The sequence below is a fragment of the Seriola dumerili genome, unplaced genomic scaffold (genome assembly GCF_002260705.1).
Source record: "Seriola dumerili isolate Sdu_G_001 unplaced genomic scaffold, Sdu_1.0 BDQW01000998.1, whole genome shotgun sequence".
NCBI lineage: Eukaryota > Metazoa > Chordata > Actinopteri > Carangiformes > Carangidae > Seriola > Seriola dumerili.
Window position 1 is genome coordinate 1 of NW_019175253.1, and position 27,483 is coordinate 27,483.

Consider the following 27,483-nt stretch of genomic DNA (forward strand, 5'->3'; position numbering starts at 1 on the left):
TCATCTTGACTGTTTTGTTGTGGTAGAAAGAGGATTAGTAGTATAATCTTTTAGAGTTTTTGTGTGTAACAGTAATACTCGTACTCGTACTCATCGTCTCCCACTTATCCAGATCAGGGTCGCGGGGGCAGCAGCCTCAGCAAAGAGGTCCAGACAGCCCTCTCCCCAGCCACTTCCACCAGCTCTTCCGGGAGAATCCCGAGGCGTTCCAAGGCCAGCCGAGAGATATAATTCCTCCAGCGTGTCCTTGGTCGGCCCTGAGGCCTCCTCCCGGTTGGACATGCCCGAACCACCTCAACTGGCCCCTCTTGACATGGAGGAGCAGTGGTTCTACTCCGAGCTCCTCCCGGATGGCCGAGCTCCTCGCCCTATCTCTAAGGCTGAGCCCGGCCACCCTGCGGAGGACACTCATTTCGGGCCGCTTGTATTTGCCACCACCCCGGTTTGCCACTCCAGAGGCACTGCCCCCGATGTCCACGCAATGTTGCAGAGGCGTGTCAACCAAGACAGTCCTACAACATCCAGAGCCTTGAGATACCCAGGGCGGATCTCATCAACCCCCGGGGCTCCGCCACCGCGCAGTTGTTTCACTACCTCGGCGACTTCTGCCCCGGAGATTAGACCATCCATCCCCAGGTCCCTTGGCTCTGTTTCCTCCACGGAATATGTGTTGGTGGGATTGAGGAGCTCCTCAAAGTATTCCTTCCACCGTCCGACTATATCCCCAGTTGACGTCAGCAGCTCCCCGCCCCCACTGTAAATAGTGTGAGCGAGTTGCCACCTTCCCCCCCGAGGCGCCGGACGGTTTGCCAGAACCTCTTTGGAGCCGATCGATAGTCTTCCTCCATTTGCCTCAGCAACTGCCGCGGCTGCGCTCCGCTTGGCCCGCCGGTACCAGTCAGCTGATTCCGGAGACCCACAGGTCAACCACGCCCTGTAGGCCTCCTTCTTCAGCCTGACGGCTTCCCCCACCTCTGGTGTCCACCAGCGGGTACGGGGGTTACCGCCACGACTGGCCCCAGCTACCCTGCGGCCGCAGCTCGCAACAGCCGCCTCAACAACAGCAGAGTGGAACAAGGCCCATTCGGACTCAATGTCCCCTACTGCCCTCGGGACGCGATCGAAACTCTGCCGGAGGCGTGAGTTGAAAATCATCTTGACGGGTTCTTCCGCCAGGCTTTCCCAGCAGACCCTCACAACCCGTTTGGGCCTGCCAGGTCTGCGCAGTGTCTTCCCCCGCCATCTGATCCAACTCACCACCAAGTGGTGGTCAGTTGACAACTCCTCTCTTTACCCGAGTGTCCAAAACATACGGCCGCAGGTCTGATGATACGACTACAAAGTCGATCATAGACCGGCGACCTAGGGTGTCCTGGTGCCATGTGCACCTGTGGAAATCCTGATGTTTGAACATGGTGTTAGTTATGGCCAAGCTGTGACTAGCACAGAAGTCCAATAACTGAACACCACTCGGGTTCAGATCGGGCACACCGTTCCTCCCCACCACACCCCTCCAGGTCACGCTGTCATTGCCCACGTGAGCATTGAAGTCTCCCAATAAGACAAAGGAGTCCCCTTTCGGGGCACTTTCCAGCACCCGTCCCAAGGACTCCAAAAAGGGCAGGTAGTCTGAACTGCTGTTAGGTGCATAAGCACCGACAACAGTCAGAACCCGATCCCCAACCCAGAGGCGCAGGGACGCAACCCTTTCGTCCACCGGGGTAAACCCCAACATACAGGCAGAGAGCCTGGGGGTGACCAAAAAGCCCACCGCGGCCCTCCGCCTCTTCCCCGGAGCAACTCCAGCAAAGAGGAAAGACCAGCCCCTCTCAAGGACTTGGGTTCCGGAGCCGACGCTATGTGTCGAGGTGAGGCCGACTATATCTAGCCGGTATCGCTCAACCTCTTTCACAAGCTCCCGCTCCTTCCCCGCCAGAGAGGTGACGTTCCATGTTCCAAAAACCAATTTCTGTAACCGAGGATCGGACCACCAAGGCCCCCGGCTTGGTCTGCTGCCCAATCCACAATGCACCGGATCCTGCTGACTCTTCCTGCAGGTGGTAGACGAACCCATGTAGCCGGTTTGGGCTGGGACCGGCCGGGCCCCATGGGCTAAGGCCCGGCCACCAGGCGCTCGCCCACGGGCCCCAACCCCAGGCCTGGCTCCAGGGCGGAGCCCCGGTATCCCTCCGGGCCGGGTACACAAGTTCTTGTTCGTAATATTCATTGGGATCTTCTGAATAAGTAATAGTAATAGTAAATAGTAAATTAGCAGTATCTATGAAATGAAAATGAATTGAGAAGTAAGATATGCTGAGTTGAATAAAAATGAAGACTATTGTGTGATGAGTTTTTGTACTTGAATGTAATTTTAAATGTAATATGGATTTAAAGGTTGTAGAGCAGAGTAAAATGGTGACATACCATTGTAGCAGCAAAAAGAGTGAATCTAAAAGTATAAAGTGCATTGTGAATGTAGGATTGATTGCAGATGAATTGATATGAGGTTTGTAAAAATGTTACCTACGTGATGTGTTGTCCAGGTGGTCCAGAGGGTCCAGACAGTTGAGCAAAGGTGACATGACAGGAGGTGGTCAGAGCTGAGGCCTGCTGATTGAGCCATGATCCTTGTGTGAAAAATGAACATGGATAGAAGGGTTACATATGACACTGTTATGAATGATGATGCCCAAATGATATTCTTAATAACTGGTAAGAGTTTTGATGATTAATTGCAATAACAGCAAAGCCAAGTGAAATTTGGATGAGGAGCATTGTTTTCTAGATTTGGGGAAGTGTGAGTTTTATTGAGAAGAAGTGATGTGAAATTACAGGTGGTGGTTTGTATGTTTTGTAGGGCTTGGAGGGTAGACTTAATTGAGATGAAAATGCATGTATTATGTAAAATATTTTTGCTAAATGAAATCTCTCTGTGGCACTTTGTGTTTGTGTAAGAGTAAAAGATGTGAAGATAAAAGAAATCCTCTTACTGCTGTGCAGACAGTCACGGTCCTGACGCAGTTGAGTGCGATGTTGAGAAATGGCTGACTCCACCTGTGAGAAGAAATAAAGCAAATTTGAGTGTTTTGAGATGTTGTAAATGTTTGAGCTGCAGTGATCAATGTAAAAAATGAGCCTTAGAGTGTGTTTTATTGTTAAATATTGAAGTGGTTGAGTCGTGGTTCCATACAGGTGATTGGTGGTGATTTGCATTAAAAGAAGACACAAGCACATGTAGTGACAGACAGACTCTGTAGGCTGAGATGAGGGAGGGTGGGTACTCTGCCTGACATTTGAGCTGTTTCCCAGGCGAGTACATGTGCAATGGATTCTGAAAGTGTTAGAGTGTGTCTTTGAGGAAGATGTTCCATAGTGCAGTGGTGTAAGGTAGAAACCCTGCAAGCATAATGTCCCTGGTTTGATCGGCACAAGGTGTTTTTGTTGTATATGTTGCTCCATGAGCTGTTAAGAGTGAGAAAGACTGAAGAGCTGACAGAGGAAATAAGAGGCGTTAACATGCTGTTCCCACACATGTAAAGTGGACTGATGCACAAGCAAAAATACAGTGTTTTCTGCAAAGCCCTATCTCTCAAGTGTGAGAAAATATAATGTTTATTTATATAAGTCTATCTTCTGTCCAGGCTGCTGAATGAAGAGAGATAAGGGGCCAGAGAAGACCTGAAGTGAACACAAACACAAATGTGGTGTAAAATTCCTCACCAAAGCACTGTAGACCGTCTTCCCCTCTGGACCTTCGTTTTGAGTTTTCTTTGCCTTTTCCTACATTTCCTATGAAGGATAACATGAGTTAAGATGTTTGAAAGTCAACAGAGAAGCTTGAGCATGTGGGGTGAACTGGGCTTGCTAAATTATATAAGTGTGAATAATTTGGTTAATTTGAATTTGAGAGTACTAAGTTGTGATTTCCTTTGACATGACTTGGAAGTTAATGGAAGAGCTACACAAAGACATTAAATGTTACTTATTTTGATAGTTTTTTAGTGATATTTAATTGAATTGAATTTACCCAAATGTTTGTAGCATGTGCTCCCATCCGTGCTCCCTCCAAGCCAAGGTGAAAGGTCCGACTGCCAAACAGGAGGTGGGTGAATCCAATGTGATTTATACAAGGGGGAATCCGGATCGTACTAAGTGGGGTAGAGAACAGAGGGGTGTTTTGCTGCTGCCTGAAACAGCAGTTGTACAGGTTATATGTTGAAATGCCAGCCAATCATATGAACTTTTAAGGGCCGACACTGAGAGGAAAGACTGAAAACTTTGAAATGATAATTTTATTGTCTCTGGACAAGTAGCTCAAGGTGCCACTCTACAGACTGAGAAGTTGTGGGTTCAAATCTCATTTGGTCTTACTACCTTTCAGGACTGACACACAGAGGACAGAGCGTGAAACTTTAAGAAATACATTCTCATAGTGTCTGGTTTCATGGCTCAATGGATTAGATACCAAGCAACTCCCAATGCGAGCGGGATTGGTGGCATGGTGGAATTGTTTGTGGCAATAAGGTGGAAAATGTGGAAGTCTCTGGTTTGAATCCAGTCATTGGCAGTTTTGACAGCAGCACAGCGATGGGAAAGGAGGGCGGCCTTGTCCCCCTCCAAATTTCTGGAGAATCACAAGTAGGGGGGTTATGAAACAGAACATACGATTCTTACTATATTAGATTACAGAAATTGGATCACTAGATGAATAAATTTCCCGCCTATTGACATTTACTTGACAGCAGCTAATGAAATATATTCATATAGTAATCCAATTTCTGTAATAATCTAATATAGTAATATAGTTATACTAAAATTCCAAAATGTTTAATAAAACATGGCCCCCCTCCTTTCCCATCCCTGTGGGGCACTTGAAACTGGCAAGCTTGAGCATGTGGGGCTTCTCCTGCTCTTCGGCATTTCTATGACTTACTATACTATGAAATTTTATGCCTTACTATAATATCATATTTTTTTGCCTTATTATATTGCCATTTATATTGATTAGCACCAAGTGAATATGTGTTTTCTGCACTGATAAATAACAGCACAAACATGGTGTAAATAATGCATACTGCTTGATTGTGAGACAGTATGATAAATATACACATTCTTAATCAGACTCGTCTCTTGGCTCCTTTCTCTGCACAGCTCCTCATTGTCACTTTCTAAGTTTGCTTGGTTTTGTCCCTTCTAATCACCATCACTATTATTCAGCATTTGAATGTCGGTATTGTGCACTCAGTGTATTTTCTATCACTGCCATGTTTTATTTAATTTAATACAGTACTGCTGTCAAATGCACTTTTTGACTTGATGCAAATCACTTGCTGTCTAAAGAAACATCAAAACTGAGTTTTCCAACACTAACGTGAAACAAACTGGATGTTTGTGCCCCAAAAAATAACAAGTCACACTGAATAAAGATTTATTCAAACATGTTCATATATTTATTCCAAATAATCACTTTGTTTCTATACTTACTCACTTGCCTGTGTGAATCATGCCTGTAAATAATAATTATGATGGTTCAAAGATACGGTTAAAAAAAACAAACATTTGAAATGGAAAGGGAAATAACCTGTAACCTGTAAATAACAGGTTTGTTTAATAATTACACACTTGCTGATCAAGTTTGTATTGATGGTTTTAGTCACTATGTAATGTGGATGGAGGCCTACAGAACAAACAACAACCCCAAAGTATAGCAGACTACTTCATCACATCCATTGTGCGCTTGGGAGGATGCCTGGAGGGACTGCACGCTGACAGTCAGGGAAAATGACAAGTTGACTTTATTCTCGATATTTCTACTTTATTCTCGAAATGCAAAATAATTTATTCTTGACATTTTGACTTTTTCCTCGAAGCGCATGATGAAAAAAAAAACAAAAACTTCCTCCTCTCATTTTTTCTCTCGTCCACGGCACTAATGCTCCGTAAGAAAATAAATGATTTATCGATTATGAAAATAATTTACTATGGAACTAATAGAGACGAAACTAAGAAGACTCAAATACTGTCAGTGATACTTTTACTTACAGTTTTGACAGAATAGTTTTTTGTATATATTAGAAATTATTTCTATAACATTGGATTTTGGACTATTTTACAGTTTGTAGATCTATATAAACACACACACACACACAGTTCAAGCCACTAATACAACAAAATGTCAGGAGAAATCTGAATACTTCACAGTTAAAAAAAACAAATGGGTCAAGACACAGGGTCAAAATTTAAAACTTTTATTTGTGAACCAATGAAATGGACTGCAATCCATCTGTGCCTTCTATCTTAAAGAATACTATCATGAACATAAGGGGAGAAAAAAAACAACAAAAAAAAACAGCATAACATGACAGCTGGTGCCAGAGCAGGCATCATCACAGACGCTGGCTTCATTGGAGGGGACAGGCAGGCTAATAACATTCTGCTGTGAAGAAAGACGGAGTCTAACTGAAGCCTTATAGTTTTATTGTGGAAGGTTTGGGGGTGTGGTGTGAGTTTTCCCCTCCAATTAAGCTGTCCAGTATAGCAATGCATGCTGCTGGTTTACGGTCTTTGTACACAATACAAAAATATGAGCTGGAAGCACAGGATCATTTTTTTTCACCTGCTATGGCAAACACAACACTAACAATGGACACTGTGAAGTTGAACACAAAAGGCAGTCTTCAGTGTCTTGTTTCATACAAGTGCTTTGACTTTAAAACTCTGACTATCAAAAAAAAAAAAAAAAAGTCAACCTACACCAGCTGTCAAGTATAGCAGTAACAAATAATACCATAAACATTTTTCATCATATTGTTAATAAAAATAAAAAAAAAAGGAAAACTTAATGTTCACTCATTTCAAAAATGCACCCTGGAACATATTTCCCACCCCACAAAAAGGTAGAGTCAATTTGTTGTCTGAACACAAACAATGTTGTTAGATGAGAATTTATAATAAGATTTTAGGGGAAGAAATTGGCTGATTCTCCATTTTATTTTGGAGAGATTTGCACAAATCACAATAGTGAGGTCCCTTCACATAAAGAACAACTAATATCTCATCTCTTTACGAATTCACATGTCTCTCAATCTCAAGAATTCATTGCAGGTCTGCAAACTGTCTCCTTTCATTGAAATTGTAAAAGAGGAGAGAAAAGTTCAGTGCAGACTTGGAAGGCCATTTGAATTATTTTACAAGAGAGCCTTCTTTTAAGATGTCTGGAGTCCAGCTGGTTCCATAGACCCAGCCTTTTACCACCAACAACTCATGGCTCTGAAGAAACCAAACACATCACAGGACCCAGTCAGAATGACCTAGCTTCTTCTGAAAAGGCTCTGTATATCTGCAACATTATTTAATTCACCTTCCTCATTGTTTGGGATTATTTTCAGACAAAATGAGAATGAATAGAAACATCTGAGCAAGGCCAGGAGGAGGGAGAGACCACCAAATAAAACCAGCTTCAAATGTAAGAAATAACTCTTTTCAAACTAGGTCTCCCTTGACCAACGTACAGCTACAAAGCAACTAAGCTCTGACCAAATGTAGCCTGCCCAGGAGCATTGCCAACGGATGTAACAGCGACCAAGTAAAATCTTATTTTTTGGAAAAGGAGGGGTGGGGGGGTTACACCCTGAGTGTTTGACTGTCAGTCACCACTGCTAACATTACTGAGGTAGAGATTTGTCCCGGTTGGAGGACTGATGTTTTCATAAGCTCCCCAGCCAGAAAGGTGCCAGGCCTCAGCTTCCACACCTCCACACACACACTCATGTACACCCTCTCTCTCCTCTCTCTCTCACTCACTCACACACTCACACACAGATACTAACACTCATACATTTGGACAAACAGACAAACAGCTCGGACACATTACTCATCTGTCTGTTCTGTCTGTCCATTTAATACCCTGCGCTCCTTTGTGAGCTGGTAGGCAGAGAAAACCATCTATGGTGACTGGGAATGAAACACTAGGATGCAACTGGAAAACACACATACACACACGCTTATCTTAGCTTATCTTCATAACACTTTCAAGCTCGAGGGGCGATAGCTCAGTGGCACAAGCTCATTACATGCTGTCCTACCACCTCTGCATGTAAAACACTTTCCCTTTGTTACCTGTGCTACATTCGTTCAAGTTGGGTGGCTCTTTTCCCTACAAGGGTCAATTCACTTCACACAATGGATTTTCATCAAAATCAGAAAATGTTGCTATTCTTGATATTTAGCCTCAAATGAAACTATTAAAATACTGCAGTGTCATTTTATATAAACCTATTAATGTGAAATTAAAACAATAGTTTGAATTGGCTGAATAGAGTGAAATGATCTCAGCTCAGCTTTCTAATGACTTACAGATGCTAAGAGAACTAGCATATTTAGCATGTGAAATGTTGTGACCTGATGTAACATAGCAGCGCTTTGACACTGAATGAAAATAGTGACCTCATTTATTCCCAAACTCCTCATTGTGTTCGACAGACAACTAAAAAGAAGGGCATCATCAATAAAACGAGTCAAACAAAAGCAGAGGAAAAGAACTTAAAAACAAGGAGAGGACAGGTTACTTTAACTGAAGACATGGAATCATACTAAAGCTTTGCATATAAGTCATTAAGCAAACAAAAAAACACAACAAAAGCAGCTTTCTATGGCCATGTTTGCTCAAAATAAAAAAATCCAATTGCTTCCATTTTGGTTTTACAGTTTCTCTTTTCCCCTGTGGATTAAAGATGACCTCTGCAGTTTGACAATATTTGCTTGTTCAAAGTGGCATGTAAGCAGCTCTGTATCAGAGCGATTTTCAAACTTTCAGAGTGGAGATGTGGGGCAGGACTTTGGCAAAGTTTGATAAGATTATTTCTCAAGATTGCTTGGGGTTTGTTGAGGGGCACTCATTGGGATAACAAGGACGGCAGCATCTGTTGTCCATGAAAATTGAGCAGCCGCTGAGGGGAAAGTTCGGAAACACGTACTCCTGAGGCAAAGCGGGCCGAGGAGGGAGAGGCGCTGTTCTCACATGGACTCAAATTCATCGATGCGCTGCTTCGTGTTGCCTTGTCGGATCTGGCGCAGCGTTTTGTATTTGTCTCGGCCTGCTTTAACATTCTCGGCGTGAAGCACGTCATTCTGTGTCTTCTTGGTTTCATCTCTGGCCTCGGCCAACTCTGAACTTAATGTCTGAGTGAACAAATAGAAGAAAGGATAAGAGGTTGATGAGGAGAGAAAAAGAGAAGACAGAGAAAAGAAGCAAAGAAAAAATAAAAAAAGAAAGGAAAAACAACAGTGGGATGAAGGGGCACACAAGTTGCGGACAAGTACGCGAAAAAGAACACAGGAGCGGATGAGAAAAACGGGGAAAATACGCCTTAATCATTTTAAAAATAAACATCTGATTGACGCAAAGCCACTAATCTACAGCCTCTGGCTACCTGTGTGTCAATATGTCAGGTTTGGCCACGGGCCAGTGTTTTTCAGCATTATCTTTCAGTGCTGACTTACAGGTGCAGTGGACACACAGGCCAGTGTGTGAATTTTCTTTTAAATTCTTGATTTATAAAACTGTTTGGTTCATGTCTGAATTCTTCTTGCCATAGCTTCAGTGTAAGTCCTGGCCTATACAGTAGCCCGGTTTAGCTCTACAGCCTTTGTAACATGCTTAAAGTTGTGAAAGATATGAAGTGATTTAATATCATCAGTTTGATCAATTAATTACCAGTAGGTCTGCTTTAAAGCCAGGCTACAGTCTAAGCCAGCACATTTACTCCTGTTAAAAGCAGGAGTTTAAAGAAGAATGGACAGAGATGTATGCCTTATCTTACCCTTATTTGCCAATGCCTGGCTGGTGTTTCTTCTTTGCAACAAAACTGCTGTTAGAAAATAATATAATCTCATTGTTATTGTGTTTGCGAGACTTTTGATTGAGTCTTTTGCTTAAAACTAATAAACTGAATTTTTGTGTGGATCAGAAAGATATTGTTTAATGTAATAGAAGTGACTTTATTCGAAAGTTTTTACTCATCTGGGAAGTTTTAGATGTCATTTCAACGCAACGTCACTCTCCACTTGGAGGCGTCATTTATTAGATGTATATTCATGTAATTTTCATGAACTTGATATTAAGTGAGAAAGTGAATTTGACATTGGGAAAGGTAGCTCCCACGCTCATTATCATTTTGTCAAAGAATTTTATATTGTCAAAACCATGTCAAAAGTTTTGATGTAGCCCTTAAACTGAATATTTCAGACTTCACTGGGAGTCTAATTTGGCCCTCAGGACACCATTTTCCATCCCTGTCCAAAAGGTTTTCTCCCCTCGCTCTCACCTGCAGCTGTTGCTTGACCCTCTCGTTCTTCTGGGCTTCAGTGATGCGCTCCTCTTCACTGCGGAGGTCCAGCTGGCTGACGCCCTCGTTGGACAGCTCGGCGCTGGCTTCTGCGTGGTTCTCGTCCTGCTCGTCATGCTCGCTCTCAGCATGGCCGCCAGGAGGCGCTGGCACCACTGTCATTGCAGTCTTCAGTTCCTCCTTGGTCTTCTCCAAGTCCTCCTGGGCCGACAGAGCCTGCAGGAGGGGGACACAGAGAGGGAGAGTGTAAGACAGCGACAGTGCAGAGGGTCTGAATAGTTTTAAGTCACTATCAGAGTGGATGAAGGCACCAATGCAGTTCTAAGTGTTTGCATGTTACTCTAATTTTTGAGCTCAGATTACACAATAAAAACAATGTTTGCCTATATTGGGTTGGAGAGACAGGAGTGCTGTACCTTGTGCTGCCATTCTGTGGCCTCATCTTCTTTCTTCCTTTTGGCGTCTTCCAGGAGAGCGATCTTGGCTGTGAATTCAGCCAGTTCAGCAGCCTGGGATGAAACAAAGATCCTACTGTCACACATACATTCAAATACTCAAAAGACCTTACAGAGAAATGGAATATACTTTACACAATCCCCTTGAATAATCCTGCAGAGTACAGAGGCTTGTGTGCACAAAAACTTAAACTATTTAATATGCACAGCTTGGAATGTCTCACACCATCAAACACACACATACCAGTTGCTCCTGGTTCTTTTGCTGGTCTTCAGCCTGTTTGGCCAGCTCTGACTTTGCCTCCTCGGCCATTTGCCTCTCTCTCTCCAGCCTCTCCGCCTCCTCTCTCGCTCTCTTTCTCTCCTGCTCCAGCTCCATTGCCCGGCGAGTCTGTTCCTCAAGCTCTGTGGAAAGGCACAAAAACAAACAATACATACAATTTCTCCTTTAACTTAATTTTCTACACATTTGAACTTCAAACCTATGAGATCGGCTGGTATTATCAGGTGAAGTCAAATACTGCTGATTCAGGCAGGTGAATCTGAGCATACATAAAGTTTGATTTGTTTATTATGTTGTTGTATCAGTTGTACAGGGGCTACTGTACAATTATGCTAAATATAGAATTAGATATGGTTTCTCTTAAATAAAAACAGTACAAATAAAGTAGCAGTTAACACAACCAGGGGAATGAAAGAGTTATGGCTATTTGACGGATAGAAAGAAGGAAGAGGGAGCCATCAAAGGTAAGTGAACAGATGGATGGATAACAAGAAAAACAGGTACCTTTCTGAGCTGTCATCGTCTGCTCTTCAATCTGCCTTAGCCTCTCCATGAGCTCTTCTTTCTCACGCTCTATCCTTTCCTTCTCTTTCTCTGCATGCTCCCGCTTCTTTTTCTCATTCTCCAGCTGGGCCCTGAAAAGTTTTGTAAGTACATATTTCATATTACTTGAGCATTTATGAGTTAGAGACATTTTACCATAAAAGTTACAAATACAGAGAAACCCAACATATCAACACTCTTAAATAAAGCCGAGCTGAGCTGCAGCACCTTTAACGACATGAAATAACCAGGCACTCCTCCCTCAGAGCAGCTGCGTAAAAGAGGCAAGACTGCCCTCTAGTGTAGAAGCTCTACCATCTGCTTACCTTTACAAGCAGTTTCTTTTAGTGAACAAGCTGCCTCATAAACTTAAATCTGTCTGTTAAATCTATTTCATTCACAATTATCAAATAGAAATTTTGTGCATGCATTTATGTATTTGAGTCGATGAAATGGGGAGTGATTGTCCTGAACTATAATAAGCTAAGTTATCAGATATTAGCTTTACACACGTATTAGTTCAAACATTCTGAACAGGAAATATATTGCTTAGAAACACTTATGCAATTTCTTTTGCAGAAGGCTTTTAATTATATATATTTAAAATGTAAAGGTGGTTGTGAGTGTTCTTCTGCGGTACCTCTCCATCTGCTTGTGGTGCTTCTCCTCCCGGGCCTGAGCCTTCATCTGCTGCACCTCAATGGTATCGGGCTTCCTCCTCCTCATATACAACTCGTGGTTGCCCATACACAATGCCAAGATACGCTTGTTGATGCGCAGACGTGGGGCATAAAACACAAAGTCCTACAAAGGGAAAGGTAAAAAATATATCCTTAAATGTGAAGAAGGAAATGTTCTCTATAAATAAAGCAGAAAGTCTATAGTTCTTATGAATCTGACACTCACAGGTGCTTTCTTGTCAATTGGTTTAATGACAAACTTCTTGTCATTGAAAGAGATGTTTCTGATCTCACTCCAAGGGAAGCCAATCTTTGGTGTCAACCTGGGAAACATTAAATTGTGGTTAATGGTGTGCACTTTTAACATTTGAACTTGCATCCCACTCACATGACGAGACACAGAACAGGATTTTACAAATTCAGCCAGCCAAACTCAAAATATCACCTCCTGCAAAGATTTGACACAAAAGTTGGTGTTCTCTGATCAAATAGAAAGAAAGAGAAAGAAAGGAGTAAAAAAAAAGCTATTCCTTGTGTCTCTCCCTTGTCACCTGGACAAGGGAGAGACACAAGGAAGGACAGCAGTTGTGATGACCCAAGATAACAGACAGGAAGGGCAAAGCAGAGAGACAGTGAGAGGAAATGCTACAGGAGTTGTGATTAAATCTATCCTTTCTTCCACAAACGGAAAAAATCTCTGACCAGGAAAGACTCTCCTACAATGGACAGACACAGTCTTCCTTTCTCCACCTCTCCCTCATTACTAAAAATATCTAACCTTGTTGGAGATTATGTATTGCGAGTCCTTTACTAAGCCAGAACATATTACAGCTTGTTTATGTGAGACGTTAATATCAAATAACAAGAAAATGCAATATAGTTCGAAAGATTTGTTTTGTTATTTTGAAAAAGTGTCCTCATTACATTGTTTACCCACAAGAGAGAGACGAGACAAGTTTTGTTAGTACTGAGTGTTCCCACTTAAAAAACAACTTGTGGATCATGCTGTGTTGACAATAATTGCAAGATCAGCTCTGAGAAGATCCTGCACAGAATGCACAGAATTATCTGTCTATTGGGTATTTGAATCAATTGCCAACTGGTTTGGATGGCTAATATATATGTGTGAAATTAAAATATAGTAAATGAAAAAAAAAAATTCCAAAAATATCAATATGAGACCGACAGATACAAGCAGAAAGGTGTGTTTACGTGTTCATGATCTTCCACTCATTTTATGCTGAAATTAAAGCAACACACCCACCCTCACTCTGTGACATAACCATGTAAAAGTTGCCTCTTGCTCTGGGCTAAGAACTGATCGTAGAGATTACAAGTTTATACAAGATCTGCAAGTCTTTTTTCATGTTATATGGACACTAACATCACACAAGGCTTTGGTTTTGATCTTGTATAACAGCAGCTGTAACAGACATCATTATGACGACATGCGTTGACACACATGTACCAGCAGTTGTGATTGTGACATTATGTATCACTGGCCTCAAATCTACTCTCTTCAGTCTGCTGCTGTTTAGTAACCAACCACAAACCACTGCTCTGAGCCCCTTGCAAGAATGCATCTATATGTGATGGGATTTGTACTTAAACATAGCACATCTATTTCGGGAAACCAAATGCTATCTGAATTTATCTATCTATCTATCTATCTATCTATCTATCTATCTATCTATATATATATATATATACATACACACGTAGACACACACATATATGTTTTGACACATCACTGATTTTGTAAGTGAACCCAGCAAATCTATTTGTGTGTCTGTGCCTTACTTGTCTTCGTGTTCATAGATGTTGAGGCCTAGGGCATCCACGCCCAGCCACAGCTGTGTGCCCTTCTTGTTTTTGATCTCAAAGTAGTTGACGCCGTACATCTCCAAGTCCTGGGCGATTTTTAGATACTCCATCATCGAGTCCTCTCTAAAGAAGAGGAAACACAAGAGTTGGAAGGTTTTGCACATTTTTTAAGAAACATTATCATATCTGTAAAAGAGAAATTAATCTGTGTGAATTTGATTTTGATTTTTAAAAGAAATGGCCACAGTATCATACAATCAAATCACACATTCCAACTTAAGGTAGGTCCAAAGAAACTTTGGGCATTGTTCAGCCCTCAACAGACAGTAACTGCACAGACGATGACGTACTTCCACATCCTAACATGATATTACAAGTCCATAACAAGTACAATCACAGATAAAATGTTTGTCTCTCTCAAGAGGTTTCAAGTGGAGAATGTGATGAGGAAAGTTTGACACACCTGAGCATTCCTCTGTGTTCTTCGTGCCAAGTCTGTATCCTGTCCTCCCACTGCTCCTTGGTCAGCTTGTGTTGCTCCAGGACTCTGTACATAAACACACACACACACACACAATGAAATGACTTTCACCTGAAGGAATGTCGATCGGCACAGAATTGTTTCCTGTGGAGGAAATCATAGATGATTCTAACAGGGAAGGAGACATATTCCAGGTTTGGAGAGATCTGCTGTGTGAAAGCTGAGGAGGCACCTCCCACAGCAGGCAGCAGTCCGGTCACACCAGAGCCATACAGTGTAGGTTGTGACATATTTTGTGTGTGTACCTCTGAGGCAGCAGTCTATCATGGGTAAGGTAGCCGGGCTTGTGGACATCTTTGTTGTAGTCTCCATACTTGGCTTGGACAGCGTATGATGCCAGTAACACAGCTGTCTCTGGAGGACAGTAGTTCTCATCGTTCAGGATCGCCTCCTTCACCTGGAGGAATGGGAAGGAGTAAAGGAGTTATTACATTTATTCAACACTCTCCTTTCTTTTCAAATACTTATCAGTTCAGTTAATAGTTTAACAAAGTGTGGCCAGCTTATGCCAATTACACAGGGAGAACTAAATATTTGTTGAATGGAAACACGCATTAATTAGCATTTTTCCCCTCAAGATTTTTTGGAAACTTTGTTACAATTTGCTCTACATTTGGATGAAAACTTGATTTAGTGAGTGACTTGATACCTGGAGGAAGAAGAGTCTCTGGGTGATCTCCTGGATTAGCTCCTCTGAGACATCTTCGGGGAAGAATTTGGCTCTGAACTTAAACTGTAGAGGGTTCTCTTTCTTCACGTCCTGCTGGGTCACCTGAAAAATAAAGACAACAGCATCTTCATCCATCCATCCATCAGCAGATCATAATCTTTGTGTCATAGTTACATCTCAGTGAGTGGCACGGTGGGATATTTTGAAATTAAATATATATTTAATCCATAATAAAATAGACCAATAACTATTAGCTCATTACAGATTTTTAAATTACTGCATGCATGTCCGGTACTGGTCCACACTGGCTGCGGTGCTTCAACACACGCACATCTGAGCCCATAAACACACTGGTTTCATACGTCAGTGCAAGGGGAATTTTTCATCACATTTTTCTGCAGTCTCTGTCTGTCTTTCTCTCGTTCTTACTCCCTCTCTCTCGCACACGCATGCACACGCACGCACGCGCACACACACACACGCACACAAACAGTTTGAGGGGAATTTTCTATCACGCATACTCGGAAACACACAGACACACTGTAATAGTGGGGTTAATGCTGGAGGGTTTGTTGGCCCGAGTGAGAGAGGAAGCCTGTTATAGGAGCACATCTGAGGCACCAAACCACAGCAGAATTTCTAGGCCAATCCTAGACAAACAACAGACACTGGCACTGGTTCCCGACAAACAAAATGGAAGAATGAAAGAACAGCTACGTGTGTTTTGATGGTTATGACAAAAGGAGGGGATTAAAGTGAAGTGAGACTCACCTTCTTGTTGAGTTTGAGCCAGGTGATATAGCCTTTACTGTCCACATACTGTAGTCCAAAGAACCAGACCTCCCTCAGACCCACTGTCTTCACCACCTGAGAACCAAACAAAATTAAATCTGAATTCCTACATCATCACCAAGCATCAGTTTAAAACTCAACTTCATGGCAGTTTTGCCTTTATTTGACAGCTGACAGTGTAGACAGACAGGAAATAGAAGAAAAGAGAGACGGTGGTGACATTCCACAAAGGTCATCGGGAGTGAATAATGATACAACATCATGGTTATGCAGAAAACATCTTAAACTACTGCCTACATGCATAATTTTAGCATGTGATCATCACAATAAATGAGTTGCTAACCAACAACGCTGGCAGCCTCTACCAATTGAAAAGTGTGCCTCCAGTATTTCACAAGACACCCAGCTGATTACTTTTCAACCCAAAACAGAAAATAAATTGACATCCAGTGCTTATTACTTATTGATTATCACTGGTGGCTATAAAGCAAGTGAATTTGTACAGTAACAGAAAACATTTCCTTTTTACAGCTTGACATTGAGTGGGTCATGCCTAGTGCTTCAATACTAAATCTCTGCTTCCTTTTAGACAGCGAAAAAAATGTCTGTTACAATCCATTACTGAATATAAAAATGATTTGTGGTTGTGTCACTCATGCTCACCTGGTCAAAGAGCTGTTTTCCTGTGGTATTCGGTTGGATGGCAAACTCCAGCTCTGCATCCATGGTGGTAACACGGACATTGATCTGGAAAACAAACACAACAAGAAGTTTACATTTACACAGGCAAAGATTTTGACTTGCCATGGGCAACCATTTTCAGGATTATTGTGAAGCAGCTTGAAGCTTTTTTGTAGCTTAATTAATGTTAAACATAATATACTGTAGGATGTGGCCATAGCATGCATGTACCAACACAACCGACAAGACATAAGTTCAGTTAAGACCGTGTATAGTAAAGACCCTGTATAAATTATTGTCTCCCTTTTCTCTTTCAATATTACTCTGCCAGTGAGAGCAAGCCCCACCTTTCAAGGCAGCCTACTACTCAAGGACCTTTGTTGGGGTGGAGCAGAGGATAACACTCAGTCATTGGCTGTGCTCTGTTGAGGAGCACTGGCAGTAGGCCTAGCAGCAGCTGATGGCACAGAACAGAGCGGGCCTGACCTCCCAAGCATCTCACATCCTTCCTCCCACACCTACATACACACTGAGCTACACGTTGCCTCAGTGGTGGTTAACAACTCGAGAAGAGTGTACATGGTACAGAGAAAGACGAGACACAGTATGAGCGGCAGAGTGCAAAAGCACAAAGTTTAGCAAGAGCGCAAGAGGAATGAAAAAAGAAAAAAAATGCACGGGGGAGATAGAGCGCAACAGGAAGTAAGAGAGATGATCTAGGGTGTGCTCTTTTTAAGATTAAGTTACAGCGATGTTACTGTCGATGAGCCAGCTATACAAAAAAGAAGGAAAAGGAAAAGGGAAACAGAAAGAAGAAACCGAGGCAATGAAACCTTCCTTTTCCAATTATACACAAAACCTCAGGAACGCTTACTTTGCATTTCCCTTTCTCCCCTCTTTATTTCTTCAACGTCTACTGCTTTCATCCCTCTCTCTGTCTCTCAATGCAATGAATAATCCAAGAAACTTGTGTCTATGCAGCATATAGCTGGACCCCCCCCCCTGCCACATAGAGCTCTGACCACAATGTATCTGCCTCTGTCTCCCTCTTACTAATTACCCATAAAAGTTGCAGCACTTTCTCTACACTATAGGCATCTTGCATGAACACTCCAGCATCGCCTACACTATTACTGAAATGTGCAACCGACTATTTATACAACATTATTTTAAAAAGGGACTAAATTTTAACCCACATTTTCACAACCTAACCTGCTTAAGGCAGAGCTTTATTTTGGTTGGAAAATGTGGACAGCTTCCCAGAAAAAGATTACATCTTAAGTGACTAAGTGATTGTATTTTGCCTCTAGTTGCTGCATTAAAATAAATATTGTGTGCTCTTTCAGACCAAATCTCCCTGGCATGCTTGTTGCCAATATGTCTCTCAATGCAGATTCCATACAGAGAGGCCCTTTATTTTAAGTCACCATCAAGACCAAGGCTTGATCCATGTCTGGGAAATATAAGCCAGTTATCTGCAGGGGTGGAAAAACAAAAGACTGAGGTGAAATCAGGGTAACAAGCAAATAACAGGAAAGACGTATACACTTTCAAAGAGGTGTTGAAATGTAGACTGATTCATTTAACAAAGAAAAAAATGTTCTTCACTAAGTTTTATGTTTTAAATGTGTTGACTGCACGATATAACAATACAGGAAATATGTCATTATGTTATAGTTCTTGGTGATGTTACTCTCACCTGAAAACTGCTACTTTCTGCTGAGTGCGTGTACAAAGCTTCATAAATAACTCAAGGTCTACTTTGAGGTTGGAGCATTTTTAGTCCTAGATCAGTTTTTAGCATGATTCCTTAAATTGATTCTGGGATGCTTTATGGATGCAAGTCTTCATGTAGCTCTCTGGGCACTCAACAGCAATGACTGACATCCAATTACATTAGTGGCTTATTATTACAACACAGCCCTGTCAATATCATTTCAACGAGGATGCTATGGATATTGTTACATAGTAGAACATGAGCTATTGCTAACTTGGAACTCTTGACTTGACTCTGATTAGATGGAGATACAAACAACAGATTATGGATTAATATTAATTCAATTACAAACCGTCACCCACACAGACAAGTGTGAAAAAATATTCAACAAGGATCAACAATTATATTTTCCAGGTTCTATCAGAAGCTGCAATCAGACAAAAAGTAATTCCTTCCCATTTCATACCACTGCAGCAGGCCTACACAAACAAATATAACTTTCAACCAACAGGAACCAAAACCCAAAAACTGGTTAACAGGGGTAATGAGAACTGACACCTCCACCCATTTTTTACACCACGTATGTCCTGCACACCCAATATGACTGTGAAAAGAATTCTGCATTCTACACATGTTCCGAGAACAAGAGGTGAGGATATTTACAATGAGTTTAAAACTGATGGGGCCCAAGCAGTGCAGAGTATATGTGTTGCTTTTATAGCACTGTGCCGTAATGACCCTGATCTTCCCGACTATGTGAATTATCACTCTGTGGTACAGCAGGCCTTGGCTAGGGGGGTCATGGGCTCATGTAATAACACTGGTGGTGAAACTGGCACAATTACAATACAAGTATCTTTAATACAAGCCCTCAAGTTGGGCTGCCTTTGTCCTCTCAACATTTCAGTAGGTAGATCTTGCCTTTCCTCAAGGCCGAGGTCAGGGACCTTGGGCTTAAAAAGGTTGGAGAGCACTGCCATAGTGTTTTGTCCTCAGTGATCCTTAATTTAGCAAAACAGACTTGCACTTAAAACCAGTACTGAGATCTTTTTGTGAGAAGATTCTGCAACAAATTTAGTAACAATAAATGAAGCCAGCTTTAATGGCAACATCTCCAACTACACTTAAAAGTGCACCAAACTAAGCCCAGATAAAAGGCACTTCAGCTCCAAATAACCTGTTCATGGTTCACTGACAGATGAATTAAGACTTTGTGTTGGTTTCAAGAGTAGTGGCCTCACTGACTTTCTGAGACAGGAGTGGTTATGGAGAATGTAGTGCTGAGCTGGGGTTTCCAAGTGACCGGCCTTGAATGTCTCTTCCTCTGTGTTTGTGTGGGGCCCGTCTGCCATCAGCAATCAGCTGTGAAAGAGCCAGCCTTTGTGCTGCATGTGTGTATGCGTCTCTGCCAAAACATAGCCAACCCACAGAGAGGAGAGAGGTGGAATCCTGTATGGACCAGACGGTCAGTTAATCCTCTCTCTCCTGCAAAGAGAGGGGGAGGAGAAGAGGGACAACAACATGCCGAGGCACTGACACGGCTAATCACATACACCGACAACTGAGAAGTCTCAAAGGAGCGACTTTTGCAAGCCTGTCCTTATACGACACTGTCCGTCTGGTGACACGAGACACACTGACTGGGCAACATAACAATTCTTAAGAGGACCAATCAGATCTCTTTCAAAATCAAAAGCTTAGGGTTAGACCAGCAGTACAGTTCAAACAAAGGCATATTTCACAACTTATCAGATTCTTTTGCAGGTCAAAGCATGTCTATGACCAACAAATTCAGGTGTGTTTGTTGCTGCCATATTAGGGAGAATCATGATGTGAACTGACATGCCTTAAAAGTTGTTGAAAGAGGTAAACCCTAAAACTAGTGTAACACTGGATGTCCACTTGACGCGGCCGTGTCATGTTCCAGTTGTGGCACAGGTCCAATACATCTCAATGTCCACTTGAAGTGTTATAGAAGCAGACAATAAAAAGAAGCCTGTTCTTCTGCAATCACATTTGCAGTATAGTTTTCAGTTTTATTGCCGACATGTTTTGTGTTTGCAAGCATATTGAATACCTGTTTGCAGCTCATTTAGATATGGTAACAGATGCTTTATGGCTCGGTCTCACTCTGTTTAATTACTGTGCTATGCCACACCATCCTGTATAAGTATTTTCTGCAGAGTGTATATTAGCAGCAGGAAAAATATCTGTCTCTCCAACTCCCTCTCTCAATCACACATCCAGTTGACACTGACACTGGCTAGTCTCGCAGTAGGTCATCACCACATATCTGCATCTGGTGGACATTGTTTACAGCTCATTATCTATCTCCAGTCACATGACACTGAGGCCCAGCAGCAGGCAACGAAGACGTGAAGAAGTGAAGACAAAGCAGAACAAAATCTTTTGTGGGGTTATTGTTTTTTCTTTGTTTTTTTCTAACATACAGAGAGACATCCAGCCTCTAACATGAAAGTGGGGACCAGTTTAAAGCCCCTTTTATATACAGGTCCTGCTATATTGCCATTAAGAAAACCCCTCGTTATGACGCCTTTGCTTGTTTACACGGAATCAGAGGCGTGACGTGTAACACAACAGCGTCGGTGTCCTGTCCCCGCAATGCCCGCTCTGCCCTTTACACAGACGCTGATCCGGCTCTGTGACTATCTCCTCTGCCAGCATAAAGGCAGAACATAAAGGCAGAGCAACAATGTCCCCCCATTCCATGTTCGTACCTCTTATACAGGACAGCGGGGAAGAATAAAGTCACATTCCCACCTTGACTGTGTAAAAGTGACATAAGATTCTGCTTTATCATTGTCTTGTGAGTGGTATAGCACAGCAAGTGAGGCCAACAAAGTGAAATCCTAATGTGTATCTCACTGAGTATTCAAGTTGTGTGGAATCCAGTGGCTGTTTCATTTACATTTTTTTGTTTTTTGGTCAAAGTGCCATTTTGAGATGTTTTTAAATCCTCCTCTCCATTTCAGTTGTGAAGATGAGTTCTCACTCAGACAGGCCCCTTGTTAAATGTGCAGCTGTTTAGTTACTGTAAGCTGTTTAGAGGAGCTTTGCTGAGAGAGGCCTTAAGAGAGAGACACACACATACTTCAATCAGTAGAGCTGCTAATCTGGCCTGCTGGGCTCTGAGCAGCTGTCTGTCCCTCTGATTAACCCCCCCTGCAGGGTGAGGCAGGCCTCAGAGTGAGGGAGGAATGGAAGGGGGAGTGAGAGCAGAGGAAGAATCACCACTACCTACAAACACAAACATTCATCCTTTGGGGAAAGGGAAGGTGAATGATGTGTGTGGGAAGCATCCCATTTCACAAGAGGACAAAAAAACCTACTTATCCGTGCTCAGTTGACTATTGTACAGACAGGATTTGAAATACTCCAAGTGATTTTACAAGACACACTCGAGGTATAATAAAGGGGAAAAGGAGGGCCATACTTACCCTACTTGCTTGTGGACCTAGCTTTTGTGTGGTAAATGAGGTGAAAGGTCAAACACAACTGGCAAACAAGAGTTTTAATGTTGCCCAGCACCAACATTGCAACTCCTCCCTTACCTTAACCCTTACTCTTTTCCTACCTCTTAAAACTCTTGCTGAGTATCTCCTGGGAACTACAACAATTTCCTACTTGCCACTCTTCTATTTCTCAATTTCCAAGTATTCGTAAACTTTATGCTCATCTTTCTGACTCCTCCTTTCCCTGACAGCTCCTAGGTCGTCTGGTGATAATCCTCACTCTTCACCGTGCCTCCACAGAGACAGGATGTTGACACAGACTGGGCCCCGTTATACACAGCAGGGCCCCTCTCCAGCAAACAGGAAAACAGCCACAAGCTAGGAAGCCAGTGAGGGCCTTCTTCCTGTGGGGTGCTGTCACCTCATAATTCCCCTGCCTCCTAACACAAAGAGGGCACCAAACAGAAGGGGTGGGGTCAAGTGGGTGTGGGATATGATATCAAGAGATAGAGAAACAGCACATTAATTCATATAAGTGTATAAATATGTTCATTTAATCCCTAAAATTGACTGTTGATGTTGATGCCCTCAGATAGGGATGCTTCTATCTAATGCATGATCAATGAATCATCATTTTAAAAAATCCAATGATATATTAACCAATTAAGCACTTATGGCATCCAAGGAGCCATGTGACCGGTCAAGGAGAAGCACAGTAGCTGCAGCTTTGGGACAACTCCTTGATAAACAGTGTGTTACTGACATTTCCAGACAAAACTGAAGACTTTCCCCTGCCTCTGAATTTAAGTCACATAGACTGGTGAAGTGGGAGTGTACAAAGAGTCCTCAATCCAGCAATGTCAAAGTTAGCAACATGCAACAGTAAGAAAGCACCTTCCAGGTCTCACTATGAAAGGCTCCACACAAAACTCACTTCTGACCTTATACATGTGCTCACATCCTAAAAACTACTAACACTAAGGTCTATTGTCTAGACTCTGGATAGTTTTCTTTACAAGTTGCTGTAAAGCTCAGCTGTTTAATGGCCTGTTTTATGAATGGAAGAATGTGTTATGTTGCTGCACTGAATCTTGAGTGTCTACCTAATTATTTAATCTTCAGTTATACAATCAATTTATGAAGAAACTGTATTCAAATTTTGCTCGGTTCCTGTTTCAAGTGCTGGAGAACAAATGTAGCAGGAACAAAAGAAACCACTTTGGAAAAAACAGCATTACAGCTGAAATTATTGGGCGATTAGCTCACACAGAAAATGAATCTGCCACAGTTTTAATAATTAATTAATCATTTATCAAAGAAGAAACAAAAATTCTATAAAGTTGTGATTGTTAGTACAAAAGCACTGCTCCAAAACAAATTCAGTATCATCCCTGCTAGCTCCACAAACTCTTTTGTTACTCAAACTTGCGACTGTCTTATACCAGATGAGTGGTGACACTGAGACGTAAGAGGCCTAATTCCAAAAGTTTTGAGGTCTGGCACCAATCCCAGAGAAGGTCATGTCTGATAGGCCCTGCTCTTGCTTCCTCTGTGTATTATGTCAGTGTCTCCCTGCGACAAGCTGTACTTTCTCTGTCAGTTATTGTCTGTGACAGAGATGTCACTCTCAGCAGACTGGCCAGCACTCCGCTGTCCTGGGAGCTGTTTTTGGGATGGTGCCCTGGTGACTCAGGGGACAAGAGGGGGAAGTGGAGGATGACATCAGTGGCTGGCTGTCCCCCCCCCTCCTACACACAGACACACACAAAAACACCCACCACCGAAAGAACAAGACAGGGGATGTGCTTCATTTGTGGCAGAGCCTGAAGCCTGTTGTTCCAAGTTCCTAGGAAAGTTTCTGATGTAAGCTTGAGCAACTTGACCCTGATATCTTTCCAACATGTTTCAAATTCATTAAGTAAACCAGAGGTTGGTCAACTGAGAATGCCAAATACGCAGAACAGCTGTGTCATATTTTGTATGAGCAAAGTAACAAGTGGGCTAGACAACATCTCACTGTAAAGTGACACTAACTGTGCAACATGCAATATCCCACTTCCCGAGTCTGTATATGATGAAGAAGCAGCATGCCAACGGTGGGAATCAGACAGCCATGAAGGGACTGCATCAAATTGGTTTTGATTTGGCGTTGTTCACATCCCAGGACTCTGGCATTCTCTCCACCCTTTAAGCAACAATGGCAGCAGTGTTGCAGTTGCGAGGCCTGTGGGCCAGGCAGTACACTTCACACTCTGGCTGTTGTTTACTTGGAAGAGGAGTATGAGGAGTGGGAGCAGCCATGAGGATGAAACTGCCACTTTCCAGAATGCTCAAATGTAGCTTGGGGCAGCAGTGCAATGCCAACCATTATGACAACTAGAGGGTACTTCTAAAGAGTCAGTTTATACAAGCAGCCTAGGCAGGAACAAACAAGCAACTTTCATGTTTCTGATTCATATCACATATCCTGGGCTAGATGAGTTACTGCTTAATAATTATAACACTACAACTTTATTTTTTCCATCAAACAATCTGACTCAATTAGTAGGGACAGAGTCTAAATGACATTTTTTTTTCCTTAGTAGTGCATTTCTGTATATCTCTGTAAAACACAGTATGATAAAAACAGCTGACACTTCTATGCCAACTCTCATCTAGCTTTCAGTGTCTTACCGGTTTCGGCATCTTTGCTTCCTCTCCTCCTTACACCCAACAGCTGAGAGGATAAATCCGTCACAGGACGACAAAAGCACTTGTATAACAGGGCCTGAAAGCGAAACAGACAATTTTTTCATTAGGCACATGGTACGCATGACTGAAACAATATGAGCAGCTGCCTAAGTACAGGTGCTTGTGTTTTTAGGATTTCCTCTTTAACTATACAATCTAACAAGAAACAATACATTTAATATCAATGATCAGTTAAAAATACAATTTATATATAGGGATCTGTCAATAAAAGCCTGAATTTAGTGGTGTGGACAATATAAAAGCATAAAGCAGAGCCTAACAGAATATAGTTTCAGGAGAGAGGAAATAAGACAATCAGAACAGACAGATAGATTACTCTAAAAAAGATAAAGAAGAAAAAACAAAAATGAAATAAATCCCTTTCCTAAATCTGTTAATGACTACAAGTCACAGACACCCCAAACAGCCAGGAGCACAGAGAAGTGGTTTTACATTCATTCCAAACAAGCGTTACCACTTAGTGTACATATGGTAACTATTGCAAGAGTGCGTAGGGGGAAACTACTATACACATAATTTCTGTGGAAGAGAAAACTGAAAGCCAGTAAATTATGTAGTGAGTGTTGGGATACTGTAATCATCATATGTTATACCTTATCAAAATAAAAGATCAGTCTGACACAAATTAGCAGATATTTGAGCTACAAGTTTTCATCTATTTCACATTGCAGCTCACTACTGCATGCTCACCATTAATTAGACCCATTACTTATATCAAGGCAACTAAAAAAATGTGATCAATAAATCAATAATTTTCTTTGGGATTTCTAGCCACACCTACTGTTGTTAAGAAGTGACAAGGCCCTGAACACTGGCTCACACAACTGGAGGAAGCAAGAAATCTAGATGAAATCAAATTGTCTTATTGTTTAGATTAATTATCACTACATGGGACTGCTTTCATTGGCATATTCCCTGTCAAATTTTCTGCAACATATATGTCACAGCACCAGGTATATTTGACCTGAAACACAAGCCTGAAATGATTTGGTAATGAGCTTTGTTGAACAGCAATTTGAGCCTGAAATGACCCAGGGAAACTAAGAGTTTCTGTTGTGTGAAAACCTCACATCAATTAGATCTGGATATGCATGGTCTGATGGCATTAGGCTCTGTCCTAGATACACTAATCACAATCTCAAAGTTGACAAGGTTTCTATTAGCAAAAGACAGAACGATAACACACCATAACCTGCTAGAGGCTAAACTGCATCATTATATGTCATCGATTGGGATGCTTTCTGTCACTGGGGCTAGCAGTTTTAATTAGTTTTTTAAAGTCCTAAAATCCTTTACATGTCACTGCCATCCTCACATTTATAGACATTGTCATACAATACTGCTAGTTGAACAGCCAGATGTCCTCTGTTGCTGTCTGGTAAAACAACACTAAATATTTTTAAGTACAGGATCCACAACAAAACTATCACAGGACTGTACTCCATTTTGGTAGCTGAAGGAGTAACAAAGATTATCATCATACGAAGGAAAGGTGAGTATAATTAAATATTTAAATATATATAAAAACAGTCAAAGATTGAAGAAATGATAGTGACGTTCAGGTAAAACTTGTAAAGATACCCGCTGAAGGTTTGAGTCGTAGCGTTTGTACTCCAAATGAAGACATGCCCACTTGTAGCTTGTAAGCAATTAGCTTGTCTATTTACCCGCCGAGAGTTGGCTTCCGTTACGTTGCAATTTAAGCACTATTCAGACAAATGGTAGTGAATAACAGTTACAGTCTTGGCAAAGCGTTAGCTACAACAGTGGGTTGCACGACGAAAAATATAAAAATACACACATTTGACGTGTCAAAATGGCTTTACTCCTGAGTTTCCCTGGTTAACACGGTGTTAGCTGTTCCACGACTCTTCTTTCCAAAATGCTGCTCATAAAGTCAAAAGGTGGCCCGTTGAAAGGCTGACATTTTCAAGATAGTGGGTGTAGTCTACATAACGGGACGAGCCTAGCTAGGGTTTGCCCCGCTCATACATACGAAGTTTGAAAGCACATTTAACGTGTTGGCCATCGTTAATTCACCACATTTGACACCAAAAAGGAGAAGCAACCACAAAAATGTAACTTAACACTACGTAAGGCACACTGTGGTGCTTTTACAGGTACAACTTCGTACAAACCAGCATTTATATTGCGTCGTATAAAATAAGAATCGCGCGAACACGAGGATATCCGCTATTGCATCAAACTTGAGGAGTAGCTCATCTTTTAGGGAGAGGCAACTCACCGGGGGGACGAAGTATATCTTTAAAATGATGTAAAGGCCTGGTATCTTCAGGTGTGACAAAATATCCACGATGAAAAATCTGTTGTAGTTCCCGTCCCTTACCTCCTAGTGCTTTTGACGAGATAAATTCCCATAGACATAGGAAAACCGTTGAAGTCTAAACAACCATAAGGCGATTTGGGGTGCTACTGTCGAGTCAGTCTGAATAAAATGCGATGACTTCCGGTCTCAACTTTAAAAATAAAAGCCTTACGGAAACGTACGAGGCGATATTGTAGTCTTTTGTAGTCTAAATTCTGTCAGCACAACAATAACAACAAGTACAGTTATGAAGAAACAAGTACAAAAATATTGCAAGTGCAAACGTAGTCCTCCCAAAATCCCCTTTTGCAATCGTTTACACTACTATGGTCTATTAAACTGTGTTACTGCCTAAAAACAGACACACATAAATTAACAACATTTTTTGTGGCTACAGTTTC

The 27,483-nt window shown here is 41.9% G+C and overlaps 1 protein-coding gene across 4 annotated transcripts; it reads right to left on the minus strand.

The window, feature by feature from the left end:
- Positions 1 to 7,818: 7,818 nt before the first annotated feature.
- LOC111237542 (radixin-like) lies at positions 7,819 to 27,194 on the minus strand. 4 transcript variants are annotated; one of them, XM_022766665.1, is made up of 15 exons: positions 27,002 to 27,194; positions 24,679 to 24,772; positions 16,798 to 16,881; positions 16,114 to 16,209; positions 15,322 to 15,444; positions 14,918 to 15,069; positions 14,595 to 14,678; positions 14,108 to 14,254; positions 12,534 to 12,630; positions 12,268 to 12,431; positions 11,589 to 11,719; positions 11,046 to 11,206; positions 10,763 to 10,855; positions 10,326 to 10,562; positions 7,819 to 9,180 (listed from the first exon to the last, which is right to left on the minus strand). In XM_022766665.1, exons 2-15 carry the CDS (start codon positions 24,688 to 24,690, stop codon positions 9,016 to 9,018), a joined length of 1,746 nt encoding a protein of 581 aa, XP_022622386.1. In that variant the 5' UTR covers positions 24,691 to 24,772; positions 27,002 to 27,194; the 3' UTR covers positions 7,819 to 9,015. The 4 variants fall into 4 exon arrangements, with proteins under 4 accessions (XP_022622386.1, XP_022622388.1, XP_022622387.1 ...); XM_022766667.1 differs by lacking the exon at positions 27,002 to 27,194 and adding an exon at positions 26,895 to 26,951; XM_022766666.1 differs by lacking the exon at positions 27,002 to 27,194 and adding an exon at positions 26,558 to 26,757.
- Positions 27,195 to 27,483: the final 289 nt, after the last annotated feature.

Coding starts and splice junctions, on each gene's coding strand:
- LOC111237542 (XM_022766665.1), bottom strand. Junction 12,432..12,533: donor CAATTGACAAGAAAGCACCT/GTGAGTGTCAGA, acceptor TTCCCTTTGTAG/GACTTTGTGTTTTATGCCCC. Junction 10,856..11,045: donor AAAAGAACCAGGAGCAACTG/GTATGTGTGTGT, acceptor GTTTCATCCCAG/GCTGCTGAACTGGCTGAATT.